We start from the raw sequence: 18,203 nt of genomic DNA on the forward strand, positions 1-18,203 counted from the left end.
CAAGTAGTTTTTTCAAAAACTTCCACACCCCTGACTATGGGACATAAACCTTTGGATGCCTGAGTTTATTCTTTCTGTGATCATTTATTACAGGCATGCCTTAAGTGCAACTTACAAAGTTACATTTTCCTACAATATCAAATTTTCCAAAAATCGGCTTTAGGCAGTACATACTATTATCTGACAAGCATCGTATGTGATGAATTTGGTCTTCTACTTACCAATTGCCTTGATTGACTCTCCAGGAAATAATGGTGCTTCCTCCATCTGAGCCAGCTTATTCCCATCCCTTAAAGCCTGGCAAAAGTAAGCAACATGCAGCATTATTATCCAGCACGTGTAAACAGCCGGCAGCCTTATGAATCTTCTCTTGAGCTCCAGAGCCTTCTGCAGGCTGTTCATGCTTACTAATGAACATGGAACCTTTCCTCACAGCAGCACAATGGTATTCAGGCTGAATAACCTCCTTCTGCAATCATTAGCTCATAAATAATAGACAGATCTTGCAAAATGGGTTTTTGATATATTACGTGCACATTCTACAGCCAAACATTCATGGCAGCCATTTATTTTAACAGTTCTGAGCAAAAATGCTGCTTGAGAATTAGGTCTATTCCATAGCATAGTAACACCTAATAACTGAACATGCTTATTGATATGTAATATTTTCTGTGGAAGATTGGGCACAGAGCTTGAACAATGGCCTTTATATACTGCAGTGGACAGAGGTACGTACAAAATATAAAGCAACAATACTGCTTAGCTGAGTAGCTTGAATGAAGCCCAAGCAAAATAAAGCAGCACAAAGACAGCAAAGATACAATAATTAAAGTGAGGCTTAGAGCAATTTCATTAGTCCTCTCCTCTATAACAGCAATGTATGTAAGTGTAGGGGACCATGGCACGGCCCTAAGAGGAGTCTGAGTTTTTTGTGGGTTTTTGCTTTGGGACAACTGCATATAAGCAAATGCAAATTTTCCAAAGGGTATATTGTACTCTTGTACTGGAAACGCAGGTACTACCACTGATACAAATGTTTTGCCCAAAGACATTTTGGAGTATAAGCGTTGTTTTACAGTTTGAAATTAAAGCAGACTTAAACTGTTAAGCTAGGTCCATTGCAATCAATATGGTAAGTATTGGAAATGGAAAGTACAATGTGTGAAAGTCAGCAAAGTGAACCAGTCAGATATAAATACATGGAAATTCAGCGTTTGGGTCACTTGAACTGGAGCTACAGCCACAGCATCCATTACAGAGTGCTGCTAGGGGTTATAGAACCTAACATGCTGGTTTTAGAAAACATGAACTGAAATAAAGGAGCTGAGAGAACTACTTTCTACAACTGACAGACAAGCTTTATTGGCATCCACATTCCTACCATTTCCTTCCTAATTCTTGTCTGTCTGAACAAATAATTCTTACTTTACAATATGAACCAACTTTAAGGGTTATGGATAAAGGGTTAGGGTTTATTTTAGGGTTAAGACATACTAGTAAGGTTAAGGGTTAGATATTCATTTTAAATTAGTTTTAGGTTTTCAGGTTATGATCATTGCAAAGCAAAAATATCATATGTACTCTAATCCCCAAATTCACATACATATGGGTCTCCAACTATAGAGTTGTTGGCCCTGGCACTTTGGGCACTGGACACATTTTTACTGGTGCACAACAGGGCCAGATCTAGCCTATTTGATCTGGGGGTGCAGTAAAAACAAAAATGAAGGGGACAGAATGTCAATATTGTGACAGAGAGGCATGGAACTAGTATTATCTGTTCACTCAACATGCTTCTGTACCCTGGAGTCACAACCTGGAAGTAACATCTGATAGGTAGTGCAGAGGTGGTGCAGGAGTGAACAGAGGACACAAGTTTGTATTAGAAAGGTTAAACAGAACCTGCGCTCCTTATAGCAGGAGTCCCTATCAGAGTCCCTCCTTACATCAGGAGTACTCTTCAGAGTTCCCCCTTACATCGAGGTTCCTATAAGAGACCCCCCTTACATAAAATGTGCACATCAGAGTGCACCCTCGCATCAATTCCTCCCCCCTCAAAGTGCCCCATTACATCAACTGTCCCCCATCAAAGTCCCCCTTACATCAGTTGTCCTCTTCAAGTCTCATGGATCAGTTGTATGCACTCTGTGATCGGAGGGTTGGGCACAACTAAAATCTGGGGCGGGCATAGCCCACTCCAGCACTACCCTAGATCTAGGCCTGGTGCTCAAGCACCAAAATGCAGCATACAGTTATATATAAGCCTGGGTTAGAGCAACCGGAAGGGGCAATGCAAGATTCAGGATGAAAAAACTACATTTGAAAAAACTGAAATCAAGAATAATAGTAATGTTGGCATCATAAGAGAATGCCCACTAAATGGCAAGCTCTAATCATGACAAACAGAAAATATGTTTAAGAAAAAAGTTATACTCCCTATTTGTTTTCCAAGAGCTCCAGCAAAAAAAAGCAAAAGACAATTGTGGGCAGCCGCACAGGAAAAAAATATTTTTGTATCTCCCAGAATGAATACAAGATCCAAAGCAGGAAAAAAACAAATTCTATCCAGTTTCACTAAGAGTATCAGCACAGCCCGAAAAGTTTCCAGCAACCAAGGAGTTGTGCTAATTGAAGCTTCTCACAAATATATTTGCTTCATGGCAGATATCCTTTACATGAATTTTTAGGATATAAAACATGGAAGGTGCCATTATAAACTTGTCTTTGAAGGTGCAAGCTCCAGGTCTGTCATTCTTTCTTCTTTACTTGGAAAGTCAGATCTGAAAGAGGCATGTTCATATTTGATGTGTGCTTACTTGTTCCCAATTATTCACTCAGAGAAACCAATCAGCTTCCAGGTTTTATTGTCAAAGCTTAATTGAACAAGCTGAACATAGAAGCCGATTGGCTACCATGCACAGCTATACTGGATTTTGTACTCTCCAGTTTTTAGTAAATCAACCCAATTGAGTAGTGAAGAAAGAATAAAGGCTAAATATGTGCATTTGGTTGTTTATTTTGCAAAAGGTGGACTTTGCCTATAAGGATGCTAATCTAGCAACAGGTATTTTCAAAAACAAATTGGCTCTAATATTTAAATTCTTACAGGTTCCTTTTAAAGGGAACTATAATCCTGTGTGTTAAAGTGTCCTCTTCTTAAAAGGTTTTCTAAATCCACTCTACCACCCTGCTTAGCTAACCTGCGTGGGAGCCCTGGGCTGCCTCAATACATTAGCCAGAAGCTAAGATATCTCCATACATGTTCAGCATTGATGTGAGAATTGATAGCCTCTCTCCTGATCAGTCTGTGGGCTGAACAAGAGATATATAGCCATGTATGACTAGCTTAAATCTAGTATTATAAGCTCACGTCAAAGAGGACCTTCAGTCTCCTCTCAAAAAATTAAAATCAGCAGAATATATATATATATATATATATATATATATATAATTATATTACTATAGCTGCTGACTTTTAATAAAAGGACACTTGCCTTTCCGGGGATCTAGCACCATCCTCAACCGGGCTGGTTTTTCACCAGTCTTCAGGTCCCTGGTGCCAGTATGTTTGCTAAGGGAAACAGTCTGCGATACCCTTGGGGTTTCAGAGCCAGCTGCCTATTGCACATTCGCGAGCCGCGCTGTTCTTTCTGGATGGTCCTGCAGTCTTCTGGAACCATGTCCCAGAACGCTAGGCGAGGGGGTGGTGGTGAACTTCCGCTTAGATCGTCTAGCCGATCCAGGAGAAAGTAGGAGCTGGTACCTATCAAAACCAGGTACCTGCTACCCCAAAAAAATAAGATTCCAAAACTTGAAGGGGGATTGTAACAGGTGGAAAAGCGGAACTTCCCTTTTTGGGTGAAGTTCCGTTTTAAGGAATGCATGAGGTAGCAAGTATATTCATTATCTGAGTAACACAGTCAGACATACAGAGCTATAGATTCTAGTGCAAGACTCACAGGATAAAGGTAAATCTGGTATAATGTGTTCTTTCTAACCAGTTTAAACAGAAACGCTTAATGAATTAGGACTGAGATATTCACAATGAAAATTTTGTCACATGTACTAAAATTTAGACCATCTTTCACCTTTCAATTAGTAAAATTTTATCGAACACATTTTATAAAATGTCTATGGGTTTATGACCAGATATTGTTTGTCACTTTATTATTTTATTTCATACCGAGTGCCTTCAATATACTGCATTTGGAGATAATTCTATACTTTTAAATAGGGCAGTAGTTGCTCACTTGGGGACTGCCTCCTTTTAGGTGATACTCCATATAGAGCCATATAAAGCTAGAGACAGAATGGATTAGGGACAGGACACCCTACCCTTTTCAGATGTATGAGCTTAGAATACAATTATTCTCTGGTAACAGCAGAAAACCAGAAGCCACTAGAGCTCTGTCCGCTGGCTGCTAGTTGAAAATAGAGACAAAAGCACCATTAATTTATTTTAAAAGGTCTAAACTTAGTAATGCAGGGTTTGATCTCCTGTCATTTTTTACTACAACTTCAGAATCCCGACTGGAAGATCCTCCCTATGACCTGTCTGGCAGTGGTAACAAGGGCTCTATTGTGAGCTCAGTTCCCCAGTTTCTCCCTCTGGAATGTATTCTTCGTACACTATATTGGCAAAAGTATTTGGAACACCTGAATCCAATGGTTTGGAGGGGTGTCCCATCACCTCCATGGCCACAGGTGCGTAAAAGCAAGCACCTAGGCATGCAGACTGCTTCTAAAAACATTTGTGAAACAATGGGTCCTTCTGTGAAATTTCCTTGCTACTAAATATTCCAGTCAACGGTTAGTGGTATTATAACAAAGTGGAAGCAGCTGGGAACAACAGCAACTCAGCCACGAACTGGTAGGCCATGTAAAATGACAGAGCTGGGTCAACGCATGCTGAAGCACACTGTGCACAGATGTCACCAACTGTCTGCAGAGTCGATAGCTAAAGACCTCCAAAATTCATGGGGTCTTCAGATTAGCACAACTGTCCGCAGAAAGCTTGATGGAATGGGTTTCCATGGCCAAGCAGCAGCATCCAAGCCTTACATAACCAAGTGCAATGCAAAGCGTCAGATGCAGTGGTGTAAAGCATGCCGCCACTGGACTCTAGAGCAGTTAAGAAGTGTTCTTGGCGTGTCTGGGTTTGGCGGTTGCCAAGAGAACTGTATTTGCCTGACTGCATTGTGCCAAGTGTAAAGTTTGGTGGAGGGGGGGGATTATGGTAAGGAGCAGTTTTTCAGGAGTTGGGTTTGGCTCTTTAGTTCCAGTGAAGGGAACTCTTAAGGCGTCAGCATACTAAGACATTTTTGACAATTTCATGCTCCCAACTTTGTGGGAACAGGTTGGGGGTGGCCCCTTCCTGTTCCAAAATGACTGCACACCAGTGCACAAAGCAAGGTCCATAAAGACATGGATAAGCAAGTTTGGGGTGGAGGAACTTGGCTGGCCTGCAGAGTCCTGACCTCAACCTGACAGAACACCTTTGGGATGAATTAGAGCGAAGACTGCGAGACAGCCCTTCTCGTCCAATATCAGTGCCTGATTGGGATGCCATTAAAGTTCAGGTGTGTAAAAGCAGGCATCCCCATACTTTTGGCAATGCAATACAGTGTTTATTCCAGTGGAGAATCCATTATAGACTCCTGGACACAATAATGCTGGATTGCTGGCCTATTGAACTCTGCGAATAAATAAGGTCATAAGATAAGAACAGTCAAAGAATTAGAAGCAGTGGGGAGAATTGCATGGCACAATTTTCCACCTATTCCTGAGGATTCATCTAAAATTGAGCCGCAGGGATGTCCCTAGAACTCAATAAAATTTGATTACGAAATCAAAGGAGCAGGGGGAAAAAGACAAAACAAAATAATAAACTGTTGGCTGAACAGTACCTGCATCCAATCAAATTCTACCACTGTTCAGAAATTCAGCAGCAGCAGGTGCCAGCTGTTGGAAAACAATAGCCAGAAGGGCAAACTCCTCTATTCATACCTGCAGGGCTGACCAAGAGAGGTCTAGCCATGTACAGCTAGTTTTAAAGGGGATGCAGCTCCATCTAATGCTATCTGAAACAGAAAAAAAGTGAAAAAGGTGGAAAGCTGCTTTATCGGTAAGAACACATTTTATTGTGCCAAGTGTTGATTAGGACCAACACATTTCACAGCCACCATTGTACTGAAGATTATGGTGCATTGCTTGTCAAATGATAGCAACTCACTAAGATTGGCTGTGAAAATTACTGGTAACCTATCCTCATGAATATCATACACACTGATGTTTCAATGAACATACGAGATTTAAAAGATATGCAAAATTATTAAAATGGGTACATAAAAAATGACTACATGTAATGAAGTATGTTAACAAAAAAAAAAAAAGAAAGCATGAAAAGGCAGTGATTCTGCCACCCTGTACTCCACACTTATTCAACTACCAAGACCCAAGTAAGAAGTGCACATTAGCTCCTGTGTATGACCACTCCTATCACAGCTCAGCAGATCTGAACCAAGTGCAAGCAACTAAATTCCCATGATACAAGATGGCTTTCCTTGTGCTTAACTGTACTGCTGATCGGGAGTGAGCACAGTATTTGACAGTACTGTGTATTTATCGTGCATTGGACAATTTACTGCTCTTAAAAAATTAAGAGATCGTTTTACTGTCCATCGCTGCTCATTTTAGCAGTATACAATATGTTATTAGAGTTCTGTAAATGGTAAAATGGCCAACCTCAGACTTCCGGCATCCCAAGGAGCGGGGCTAAGTGACATCACACCGAAATTCCGAGGTTGGCCAATTTACCTGTGTTTTTCTTAGAGGGATGTTTATCCTTAAGAGGGTAATTTTCATGGAATTTCTAAAAGGATATTTTCTTTGAGTACTTTTACACTGATCTTGTGAGTAGCATTTTAATCGTTGCTTGTGCTAATAACACATTGAGTCTCTTTCCTACACTATGAGAGGTTGTTTTCCCTTTCTTGCTGAATGGCTTGCTTCTTGAGACATCAAGTATATGAGACTTTTATGGTTTACCCTTGTTTTGACGTGCGGAGCGTTCTGGCCCAGATAACTGGGAAAGCCCGTCTTGACCTTACCTTATTGTGGGTCAAGATTTGAGGTAGGCAGTAGCAGCGAGAGGTGGTGGTACGCACTGGTGACTTACACGGGCATTCTTACGCTGCAGCACGTATGGTGAACACGCATGTGGGAATTTATAACTACCTGAAGCACAGTATTGAAGATTTGTTCCAAGAGTGGATCAGTTATTAAAGATTTTATACTCACATTTATCTGATTTATTCATTCATCACTGTTGTTATATTTATTATAACTGCTTGCACGCACAGATAGTTATTTTTGCACATATATATTTGTATTGCCTCGTTGCCTAGTACTTTACTGTATTATACAATTCTGATAAAGTTTAAACATGACTGTTGCTAGTGGCGACACATTCACTTATTATTCATTATTTATTTAGTACGATCTTTATGGCTAGCACAGGGTTCTTTCTGTGGAGTAAAAAACATATGGATATCTAGCCGTTTCTATTGGGAAAAGCCAAATGCTCAAATCAATATCACACACATCAATTGGCTCTACTCAGCATGTTTCAGCTGTGAGAAAAAAACAGGAATAAGCCCAAGTAGACATATCATACTGGGAAAAGGCTGCCTGGCAGGCATGGGTTTTATTTTTTTTTATTATAAATAATAAAGCACTGTAAGGAAAAACATACCAAGTCATAAATCAAGCTGCTTTAACCAACGGTCTATTTCATTAGTCTTCTAGAAAAATTTACTATGTTGATCCAGAGGAAACAGTCAGCAGTACCAGGCAAGAATAAATTTCATAAAAAATACTGATGTCATCAGGTGATGCTTGTCATAGCTGACAAGGAAAGTGTTCACACACAATTAGGAAAATATTACAGATGTTTTTAATATGTACCATATTAATCAAGGATCTGCACCATCTGGATTGTGCAGCTCTACACAAGACTTTCTTTGTTTAATATGTACCTGTCTTTTACCTAAAAAAGGTCAGCCATTTATGGGTTGAGTGTCATCCAGCTTACCAAGGCAATAGGAAATGACGACAGAATGTTTCATTGCCATCAATGGTTCAGTTTAGAGCATGCAGCAGTAAGCATTGGGTCAGCTGTTTATACTTCTCCCACCACAGAATCCAAGCAGCAGGTTCAGTGACAGTCACACAATGGAAGTGGGCCATGGATACTCTACCCAAAAAGACTGCGAGGACCACACATTGATCTACTGATCGCACTGAACATCTCCATGTAGATTTCATCTTTTATTAGTTTTACTAAAACCTGGCTGTACATGGCATCACCTGCTAACATTCTTTAACCACTTCAAGTCCAGACACTTTTACCCCCTTCCTGTCCAGGCCAATTTTCAGCTTTCAGCGCTGTCACACTTTGAATGACAATTGCGCGGTCATGCAAGACTGTACCCATATGAATTTTTTAGCATTTTTTTGAGACAGATAATGCTTTATTTTAGTGGTATTTATTCACTACTGGCCTTTTTTTTGCTATATAAATGAAAATGTCCAAAAATTTGGAAAAAAGTGTTTTTCTTATAAAATTTTGCAAATAAATAATATTTAATCATAAATCTTGGCCAAAATGAATTCAATTATCTTTTTAGTAAAAAAAAAAACAAAAAAACGAAAAACACCACAAATTAGTTTATAACCAAAAATTATATTTTTAAAAATATTTTTTACATACTGTCACCCTAGCAGTACAGTGTCACCATGGTGACACTGTACTACTTGTGGGGGGTGATGAAGATTTTTTTTTTTTTTTCCACGGATTGCTTGTACACCCATAAAGGCTGTAAAAGCAATCATTTATCCTTCTCTCTGACTGCATACTGTGTGAGCTGTGATTGGTCACAGCTTGTCACATGGTACAAGGTTGTTGTGAATAGCCTTGTATCATGTGACCTCTGTGATCATTCACAGATTTCACACGTAGTACGAAATGTCAGAAGTGACATCTTGCTTACTACTCTCCATGTGATCACTGATTGGCCAATTAGTGATAACATGATCGGGACCTCACACAGAGGTCCCATACGACGATCGGTGTTCCACTGTGTCCGGAGGACACAGCGTGCACCGGATTGCGGGGAGCGCGCACAAGCAGGGGGCGGAGAGGCCATTTATAAACGTCCGTTTATAAACAATGGACGGACGGGAGGTGGTTAAAAAATTAGAGAAACATGGAGACTCCCACGACTGAACTTTTTGCTGCTAGACATTGGGCTTCAAGTGTTTCAAATGAACATTTGTAATTTTTAACTAAACCAATAAAAAATTATTGTAAAAGAAACATTTAGCTTCCCACACGTGTTGTGGACTACCAGGCTACAATGCTTTTTTGACCTGGAATAGGTATGTAGAGATCAGGGGCGTCCAACCCACGGCCTGGGAGAGTTCAGTATGCGGCATGTCTGGAAGGACCGCTCTGCAAGAAAAGCCATGGCAACTAGCATGTATAGAAGGTTGCAGGGGATGCCGTGTATACCTATTTGCATAGAAGATACAGCGACACAGAAAATGCAGGAATGAACGCAGCTAAAGGGATGCAGTCTTTGTAAAACAACTAAAGCATGGATTCTACATATCGCCAGGCAAGTAAATGCCACTTCAAATGAATGGGCGGCTGTACCCGAGCAAATGCAGGCCAAGACAGTTCCTCTTTTTCCAATGTGGCCCAGGAAGGTGAAAAGGTTGGACACCCCTGTTGTAGATGAAACATTTTGATTTCACTGGTTGCAAAATTGTACTGGGTCAGCTAGTCAACAAGCACTGAAGGCAGAGCTTGACAACTGGCAACTGGAAGGAGGTCAACTATGATGTCCCCCAAACTAGGTGTCTTTTGATAAAGGAACATAGTGCTTTCCAACACTGCCAACCAGGTTTTAAACGGCACATGCAATTATTTATACGTTGATGTAGTAACCATGTAGCACAGCTGCTACAACATAACTGCATCATCAAACACTTTCCAGTCTATTCCAGCGGGGCAAAAAATGTGAACACAGTGATCTGAACCCTAATTGGGTTTAGGTAAATTTATGTTTCTGTTCATGTTTAGGATGGCATATCAAGTGATTCCAATGACAAATACAAAATAAATCCATGCACTTGGGTGACCTTGGAGTATATTTATAAATGCTTACAGTCATGATTCACACAGCTTGCACCCCACCCAGGATTCACACATTTTCTAACTGAATTCAATGGGTGAAAGTTGTGTGACAATGTTAATAGAACCCTTAATGTATGAAAAAGTTGTTCATAGAGTGACGATAAATTCCGCAGCACTTTATAAATTATTTCAGTCCTTGACCCTGAAGGAGCTTACAATGTATTGTTCTTAATGTAAACGAACCAACAACTGGGTGGATTTGGTGGTACCTGTAAATATTCTTATACATCAGTGGACTCCAAACAGTATCAGGCCCTTGGGGCACTATTACTCCCACCGACACCAAAAATTGGGCAAATTCCCCTCCACTGGCACCAATGATGGGGCACTATTCCTCCCACTGACACCAGCAATGGGTCAGAATGGGTCGCTAATATAAACAATTAGGCAACATTTCTCCAATTAATACCAATGATGGGGCACTACTCCTCCCACTAATACCAATGAAGGGGCACTATTCCTCATTCTACTGACTATGGGCACTATGTATTTTTTTTTACTCCCACTGACGCTGTGCATTTTCTACTCCCAGTGGCCACTCTGGCCTCCCTAAAGTCTGAAGGACAGCCAACAGGCGTTTTGTTTATAAAGTTTGCAGACCCCTGCAATACACTGAGGGGAGGAAAAGAAGCACCTGGAAAAGGCCAATCCTGACTTTGTAACTGCTCTAGAGTATAAATACATTTACACCCTATAGTATTTAAAGTAAACCTATCATGATATAAATCTGTTACTATCATTTACATTTAAAAAAGTGGAGAGTTGCCCTAGCTATCATCATACGTAGTCACCAATTAGTGGATCACAAAACAGTAACTCCAAATAAATGCCAATGGGAGCTTTACTGGCTGCATACATCATCTTGCCAAGTCTTGAAGATAGATAATAGGTAGGGCCACTGCCATATTTCATTTATAACAGGATTATTTTATTTTGTCATTTTAAATGAAAGTCTGAAATATAAATTCTGCATTCTGGAGAACATTCCCAGCTGGCAAAGCACAACAATCAGCCTGAAGCCATTATTTACACTGATGATGATGATGACGTGTGAACTGACATAATATGGAGAGGTAAAATGGGTAGGCTGCATTAACATGGGTCTAAATCTACAAGCATGCACTAACAGATATAAAATAGAGGGGTTGAACTTGCCACCTGCTCGGCCTCCGTTTCTGAATGATAGCCATTGTGTTCATCCTGAATCTCCTGTGTGCATGAGGAAGCGATGGACAGGACGGAGGCAATAAGAGAGAAATAATCATGCAGACAACAGGTAAGAGGACAGGTTACACAGATTATAAAAGACATTTAAGACCATCAAATTCTCAACATCTCAACAGGTTTACCTCTGTACACAGCAATGCATGCAATGGGCAGAACACAGGGAAAATATGGCAAGCTGTTCACCATAACTATGGAAATCTACTTCCTCCCAAGCAGATGGTCCTCAGGTGGTTTAGGTCTTTAAACACCTCAAGAAGGCCAGAACTAAGGTGGCCATGTCACTCCCTAAAACCTGGATTTTCCACTTACATATTTCATTCAGAAAAGCTATCAAGGGAATGTAAAATGTTTCACATAGACTTTCAATAGAAATTCTAGTGAAGATAGCCCGAAACTGCAGTTCCCAAGGCAGAAAAAAAAGCCAGCATGGGTTTCAGCTTGGAAGCAACCAAGCAGAACACAAATTATAGTGGTAACCCATTTGGATATTTAAAGCAGTATTAAACCCAAAAGCAAACATTACATAGCAGCTTACTAATTCTTAGATGTGATGGCTGCGGTGGCACGGATTGTTCAGGAAAAACCCGACAGTCTGTTTGTACACAAGATGATCAACAGATCGACTTGTGTACAATCAGCCTGCCCATACACAAATCGAAATTCAGCCAGTCCCATTTATGGTCAGCTTTACTGGCCAGATCACCAGGTAAAAACAGAGGGGAAAAAAAGCCTTAAAAAAAAAAAAAAATCTAATGATTGGTAAGCTGCAATATATTACATTTTGGCATCGGATTTAATACAGCTTTAAAGTGTAATTTAAGCCAAATGCTACGTTTCAATTTTGGATAGATAGGAAAATGCTAGCAGCCCTGCTAGGTTTTATTGCAGGGTAGCTTCTTGGGGGATTTCCCTTTACTTCTGGTCAAAGTTACCAGTGAAAACGAGAAGAAATTGCTTTAACTGGGATACAGACAATGACCATAAAAACCTAAAAAGGTCCTTGCATGTTCCCACAGTACTAAGTAAGGCATTTTATTGGTGCCTGTGTCCCTTAAGATTTCCTATAATTTTCCGTTTCAGTGAAAATCGTCACAGAGACAGATAGTGATGTAGGTTCTCTCCTAATCGGAGAAAATCAGATATTCCAACATTTACCCACTTTATCCACAAAAACGAAAAAAAAAAAAAAAAATCTTACTAGAATTATTCTTTAACCAATCAAGAAACAGCATGTTAAACACCCTTCCTTTTCAGGCCATTTTTCAGGTTTTAGTACTTTGATAGTTTGACTGACAACTCTGTCTTGCAACACTGTACACAAATGATTATATCTTTTTGAGAAAGACAGATTTAATTTGGTAGCAATTAATCATCACTGGGCTTTACATTTTTTGCTGTATATAAATACATCAAAATCTTTGAAAAAAAACCTGTTACCCTTAGTTTCTTTTAAACAACATAGCAAATAATCACTCTTAATTTGGGCAAAAAATTATTTAGGACAAATGTATTGTTACATTTTTTTTGTAAAAATAACCCAAATTAGCGAGTCTACAAACAAAGGTATATGCTGTATATTTGAAATTTATAATCCCTCATGTTCTGACTGCATATCTTATTTCTTGAAGCCCTAAAATGTCATGTCCCCTTTTTGGAAAGCAAACACCTCAGGATGTTTTGTAAGAGACATGGTGAGTTCTAATTTCTTGCCCAAGGCTTTTGAAAAATGAAGAAAGTCTATGAAACTTGCTTTTTTTCACAAAGCTGTCTAATGTTATTTCTGAGAAACAGCATGGGCAAATGTAGAATTATACCCCAAAAATTCATTCTGCTACTCCTCTCAATGCTCACACATCACATGGGTGAGACTTTTTATGCAGCCTAGCCACAATGAGGGGCCCAAATCCAAGGAGCACCTTCAGACTTTCAAAAAGCATAAATTAAGCATCTGATTTCCTAACTACCTATCACATTTTTGGAGGCCCTGGAATGCCTGGACAGTAGAAACACCCACAAAATAACCACATTTTGGAGAGTTGTCACCCCAATGGTTGGCGACAGTACACCTGAATCTTTCAGCAGGAATCCTGTCTGCAGAATCAGAGGTGGCAATTAGTGAACATCTGCTTTCTAAAAGGTTCATATTATGAATCTGAACCTGACTTTGAAATCTCTCTGCTGCTCTTATGAGTCATACTAAGAATTGCAAACACCACCTCATAGGTATACTTTTTTTGGTGCTGGATTACATTGGTAGTAGGCAATACTGGTACTGGCATGGCTGGTGTACTAGAGGATATTGAGACTGGAGTGGCTGGTGATATGGACCCTGGTGCTAGCTTACACTGGTATTAGGGGACACTGGTACTGGTGGCAATCAGGGCAGCAATGTTGGCTTGCACTTGTACCAGGAGACACTGAGTGTGGCTGGTGATAATAACACTGGCGTTAGGTTGCATTAATACCTGGTAACACTGGTAGTGTTGCAGCTGCCAATCTGGATGTAACTCTCTGTTTCCTTTTACAGTCGATCAGTATGCAAGAGGAAATAGAGCTGGCTTCAAGCTGCAGCCTTTGTTTACTTTTTGTGATGCTGTGATTAGTCACAGCTACCACGTGGTACAGAGCCAGTTTCAGTTACACTTGCAGTAAACCTAATCAATAAACACAAATCCATCAAACCACTAAAGTCACAATAGAGTAGTCAGTCCTCTAGACCACATGTGTCAAACACAAAGCCTGTGGGCCGAATCTGGCCCGCCAGGCTATTTCATGTGGCCCTCGCACCTCTCTTGCAGCTGAGGCACCCATCTCATCTCTATCTAATAAGGGCATGCGCTGAATAAAAATATATATCACCATATAATTAAGTGTCCATAATAAATCTGTGCAAGTCCAAAACAAACTCAAAATATCCTCTCTGAATTCATAACACTGTGAATAATCCACCAAATGAATTAGATGGACTCACCAGAGCTAAATGCTGATCAAATTATAGACCAGCAATGGCGCTTGTGCTCTGGGAGCGATGGGTGAACGATATCCAGGTATTAGATGTAGTAATTTTCAATAATAATCACGTACAGATGATCAATAATGGTAATCGGCATAAAGGACAGCATATCACTACCAGAAGCAATGCTCTGCAGCCAAAGATCTCACGATGAATCTCTCCATTAACTCCGTATCTCCATATATGCATGAGTCACACTCAGGGACAAAGGAAAAGACATAATGGTGCAGTACGTTTAAAACACCTATATATTTATTAAAATACCAAACAACTCACAAAAGATGTGTCCAGACAGACAACAGCTTAACCAGCAATGTACAGCACTGAAGTAGTGGACGGTCCCTACTCACCACGGATCACCTCCGACAAACACTGGGAAAAGGGCGTCCTGACGTCAACATCGAGTAGGCCACGCCCAACACGTTTCGTCACAACGTCATCAAGGGGCGATTCATCATGAGATCTTTGGCTGCAGAGCATTGCTTCTGGTAGTTATATGCTGTCCTTTATGCCAATTACCATTATTGATCATCTGGACGTGATTATTATTGAAAATTACTACATCTAATACCTGGATATCGTTTACCCATCGCTCCCAGAGCACAAGCGCTATTGCTGGTCTATAATTTGTTCAGCATTTAGCTCTGGCGAGTCCATCTAATTCATTTGGTGGTGGATTATTCACAGTGTCATGAATTCAGAGAGGATATTTTGAGTTTGTTTTGGACTTACACAGATTTATTATGGACACTTAATTATATGGTGATATATATTTTTATTCAGCGCATGCCCTTATTAGATATTGCTCACTTTGCCAAATGAATTTCGTATATTTTAAAAAATTTTTGGTTGGGTTTTGCTGCTAACACACAGTTTATTATTGTTATACAGTGTGGCGCTTTTTCGATTGATTTATTTAGTACCCATCTCATCTCTGCCCCCACTTTGTCTCAACAGTTGGCAGGACGACGACAGAACTCCTCAATCAGATCCTGTGCCTCTCTGTGCAGTCGCAGCAGCCCCCTTGTCTCCACCTCTCCTGGTCTCAGCATTCAGCAGACTCAAGCAGTGGACTCCAGCCCTCTTTTCGTCCTCCACCAGATACAGCACTTTCTGCCTCCCAGCAGCAGCACACGGTAAGGGGGGTGCACTGTGATTTAGGAGAGGTGGGGGACTCTTGACTTCTGATAGTGGAAGGGGCGCTCTTGACATCTGATGTAAGGGGGGGGGTGGGGTGCTCTGGACATCTAGTCTTACAGATACAACTGGTCCTTTGAGGGCAACCATAATGCTGATGTGGCCCATGATGAAAATTTAAATTGACAATCCAGCTCTAGACATTGCATCTACAGGTCAGGAAGTCAGAGAAATCTGCATGGTTGTTTGTGGGATACTCAGACATGTCTTTTCACATATTAAAGCACTACTGTTAAACAAAATTGGAAAAACCAATACATAGCTGTAAAAGAGGATAACCACTTCTGGGAGCGCCAATCTCCTGAGTCCCTAGCTCTGACTGGTGTATATGGCTGTGCTTTTATCCCAAATTTTAGTCCAAGTAGTAACAATATCATGATATAAAGAACCCTTAAAACATATTCCCTCACAAAATCTACCCCATGGCCATGGGCTTACATGTGTTGCTGAAGGGTGCATAAATGGAGTAAACTGTATTTGATCAAACATCTACAGTGGTTTGCAAACAACCATAAGGTCCGCCATTCTCAAACAGCTGTACCCAGGTTGAGAACATCTGCTTCAACAGATGGCAAAATGAGGCCGACTAAATAAGCGACCAGTTGGTAAAACATCAGTCTCTTGGCTGGAAGAGGCGTTTCACAGTAAGCTCCGTGGAGTAGTCAGACAAGAGCAGAAGGAACAGCACAGTTACTGTGTGCTGGTGTTTTGTAACCAACAGATAGAGAACAGCAGCTTCTTACATTAAACAAAGAACAGTGATGGCTCTGTATAAAGCTGATCCTCAGGCTAACAGTTAAATACACTACAGAAATACATCTATGAGAGTGAACATATCTGCCAAAAGATTTGTATTTCTATCCATCCAGTCCTACAAATTGTACAGCTCTGCCGAACAGACAGGCCAGTGGTCTGACTTTTTTTGCTGCAGTTTCAGTAGATCTAACCCTAGTTAGAAACAAAACTTAAAACAGAACTTTACCCATAACAGATTAAATAAAATGTTCTTTAGAAAGGAAGGAACATACATTCCCCATTAATAAATTTTACTACCATAATTAGTATGTGCTGTGAATTGCCTCCAGTATTGTTCCCGTTGATGGAGGCTGCCATTTTATGAAAGCCCAGAGCCCCTGAGCAGCAGTAAATCTTTAGGCTGCCAGTAGAACGGCCATTGCACAAGTGCAGAGCATGGTGAGACAGTGCATTACTGGATTTTACACAGTATAGACTTCACTTTAATTCACTAAAGCCCTGTGTATCAAACAATCGCCACTTTTATTCCTTATTGCAACTGATCTCCTCCAGCCTTATAACTGCCTCCTGCTTACATGAAGTCCTTCTATCGTCTGCTGTGCTTTGGTCACTACTGTACAATGCGTTTGGGTGCCATTTACAATGCAAAAATTTGAATGGGCTCTTAAAGGTATTTTTAGTGAATTAATATCTGATCTCAGTTCAATTTTAAAGAGACTCAGTCATGAGCAGAGAACTGTAAGAAACTCAACTGCCACTCCTAGGTTAGTGTAATCGCACAGTCTCCTCTATCAGGGTTCGTTCCCATGTGTTGCATTATTGCTGCCCCTCTGAAAAGTGATTTGCAGTGAATCACATTTTAGGAGGTTTGACAGGTGATCAGGTGGCCCTATGTCATCTTCTCAACACCTGCTTTAACCCTCAAAATGCCAAACCACTATACCAAAGCACCATCCTTCATATGAGACATGTTTTTTGCTGCAGCTGTGAAGCAAAGCATTGAGGGCGCTGCATGGATACAGCCCTGAGCAGCTGCATTGCTTTTAGTTTGGCAGTCAGGGGCCAGTAAAACCTGAGCTCAGCCACCTGCTTTTTCCCAACCCTGTGTGACCAAGCCCTCCTGTCAAAGTAGAAATGGTAGCTTAGCGAGAGGCTGTATGGCCCCCACAGAAGCCGTCCTGTCTCTTGCTTTAGTTCAGGGCTGATGGGGGATACTGAGTCCTTGCTGCTGAAGAGGACAATACTGAAACGTAAGTCCTCATGCACACCGGATGTTTTTACAGCGGCTGTTTTTGGCTTTTGACATTTTTTTCTACAGCCAGTAAACCCCCCAGCATGTTATCCTATGTGTCCATGCACACAGACTGTAAACCTCAAAAAAAAAAAATACACTAAAAAATGTGAAAAAAAAACACGGGAAAACACCGCTAAATGCTAATATAAAAACCCTAAAAAACGTTTTCATGTTTTTAATGTGACTTTACATAGCTAATGTTACCAGCGTTATTAAAACGCCCCGTGTGGATGGAACCTAAAGCTTATATTTTCTACTTGTCATAAACAAGTTTTGGAGAGCATCACAAACACAGATTTCCCAGCACACTTACCAGCTAGCCTGCAAACCAACTGAACTGTCCCAGTCTAACGATTTACATTCAACCCGGGTTCACATATATGCAGTGCGGTATATCGCATGTGATACGCACAGGAACAGCACCGTATTCCTGTCCAAATCACATGTGATTTGTGTGT

At 40.6% G+C, this 18,203-nt stretch overlaps 1 protein-coding gene across 8 annotated transcripts in view; it reads right to left on the reverse strand.

Moving 5' to 3' along the window:
* Positions 1–18,203, reverse strand: part of MTMR1 (myotubularin related protein 1) — a 146,697-nt gene that overhangs the window by 82,935 nt on the left and 45,559 nt on the right. For 3 of the 8 annotated variants that reach the window (XM_089684940.1, XM_089684937.1, XM_089684944.1), the window contains 2 exons: positions 11,417–11,467; positions 222–297 (listed from right to left, as the gene is read on the reverse strand). In XM_089684940.1, coding sequence (XP_089541066.1) covers positions 222–297; positions 11,417–11,467 — 127 coding nt within the window. Of the gene's footprint in view, positions 1–221; positions 298–11,413; positions 11,468–18,203 lie in introns of all 8 variants that reach the window. The other 5 variants (XM_089684939.1, XM_089684936.1, XM_089684943.1 and 2 more) reach the window with 2 other exon arrangements.

The sequence above is a fragment of the Staurois parvus genome, unplaced genomic scaffold (genome assembly GCF_062004578.1).
Source record: "Staurois parvus isolate SC_StPar_1 unplaced genomic scaffold, SC_StPar_1.0 ptg000361l, whole genome shotgun sequence".
Lineage (NCBI taxonomy): Eukaryota > Metazoa > Chordata > Amphibia > Anura > Ranidae > Staurois > Staurois parvus.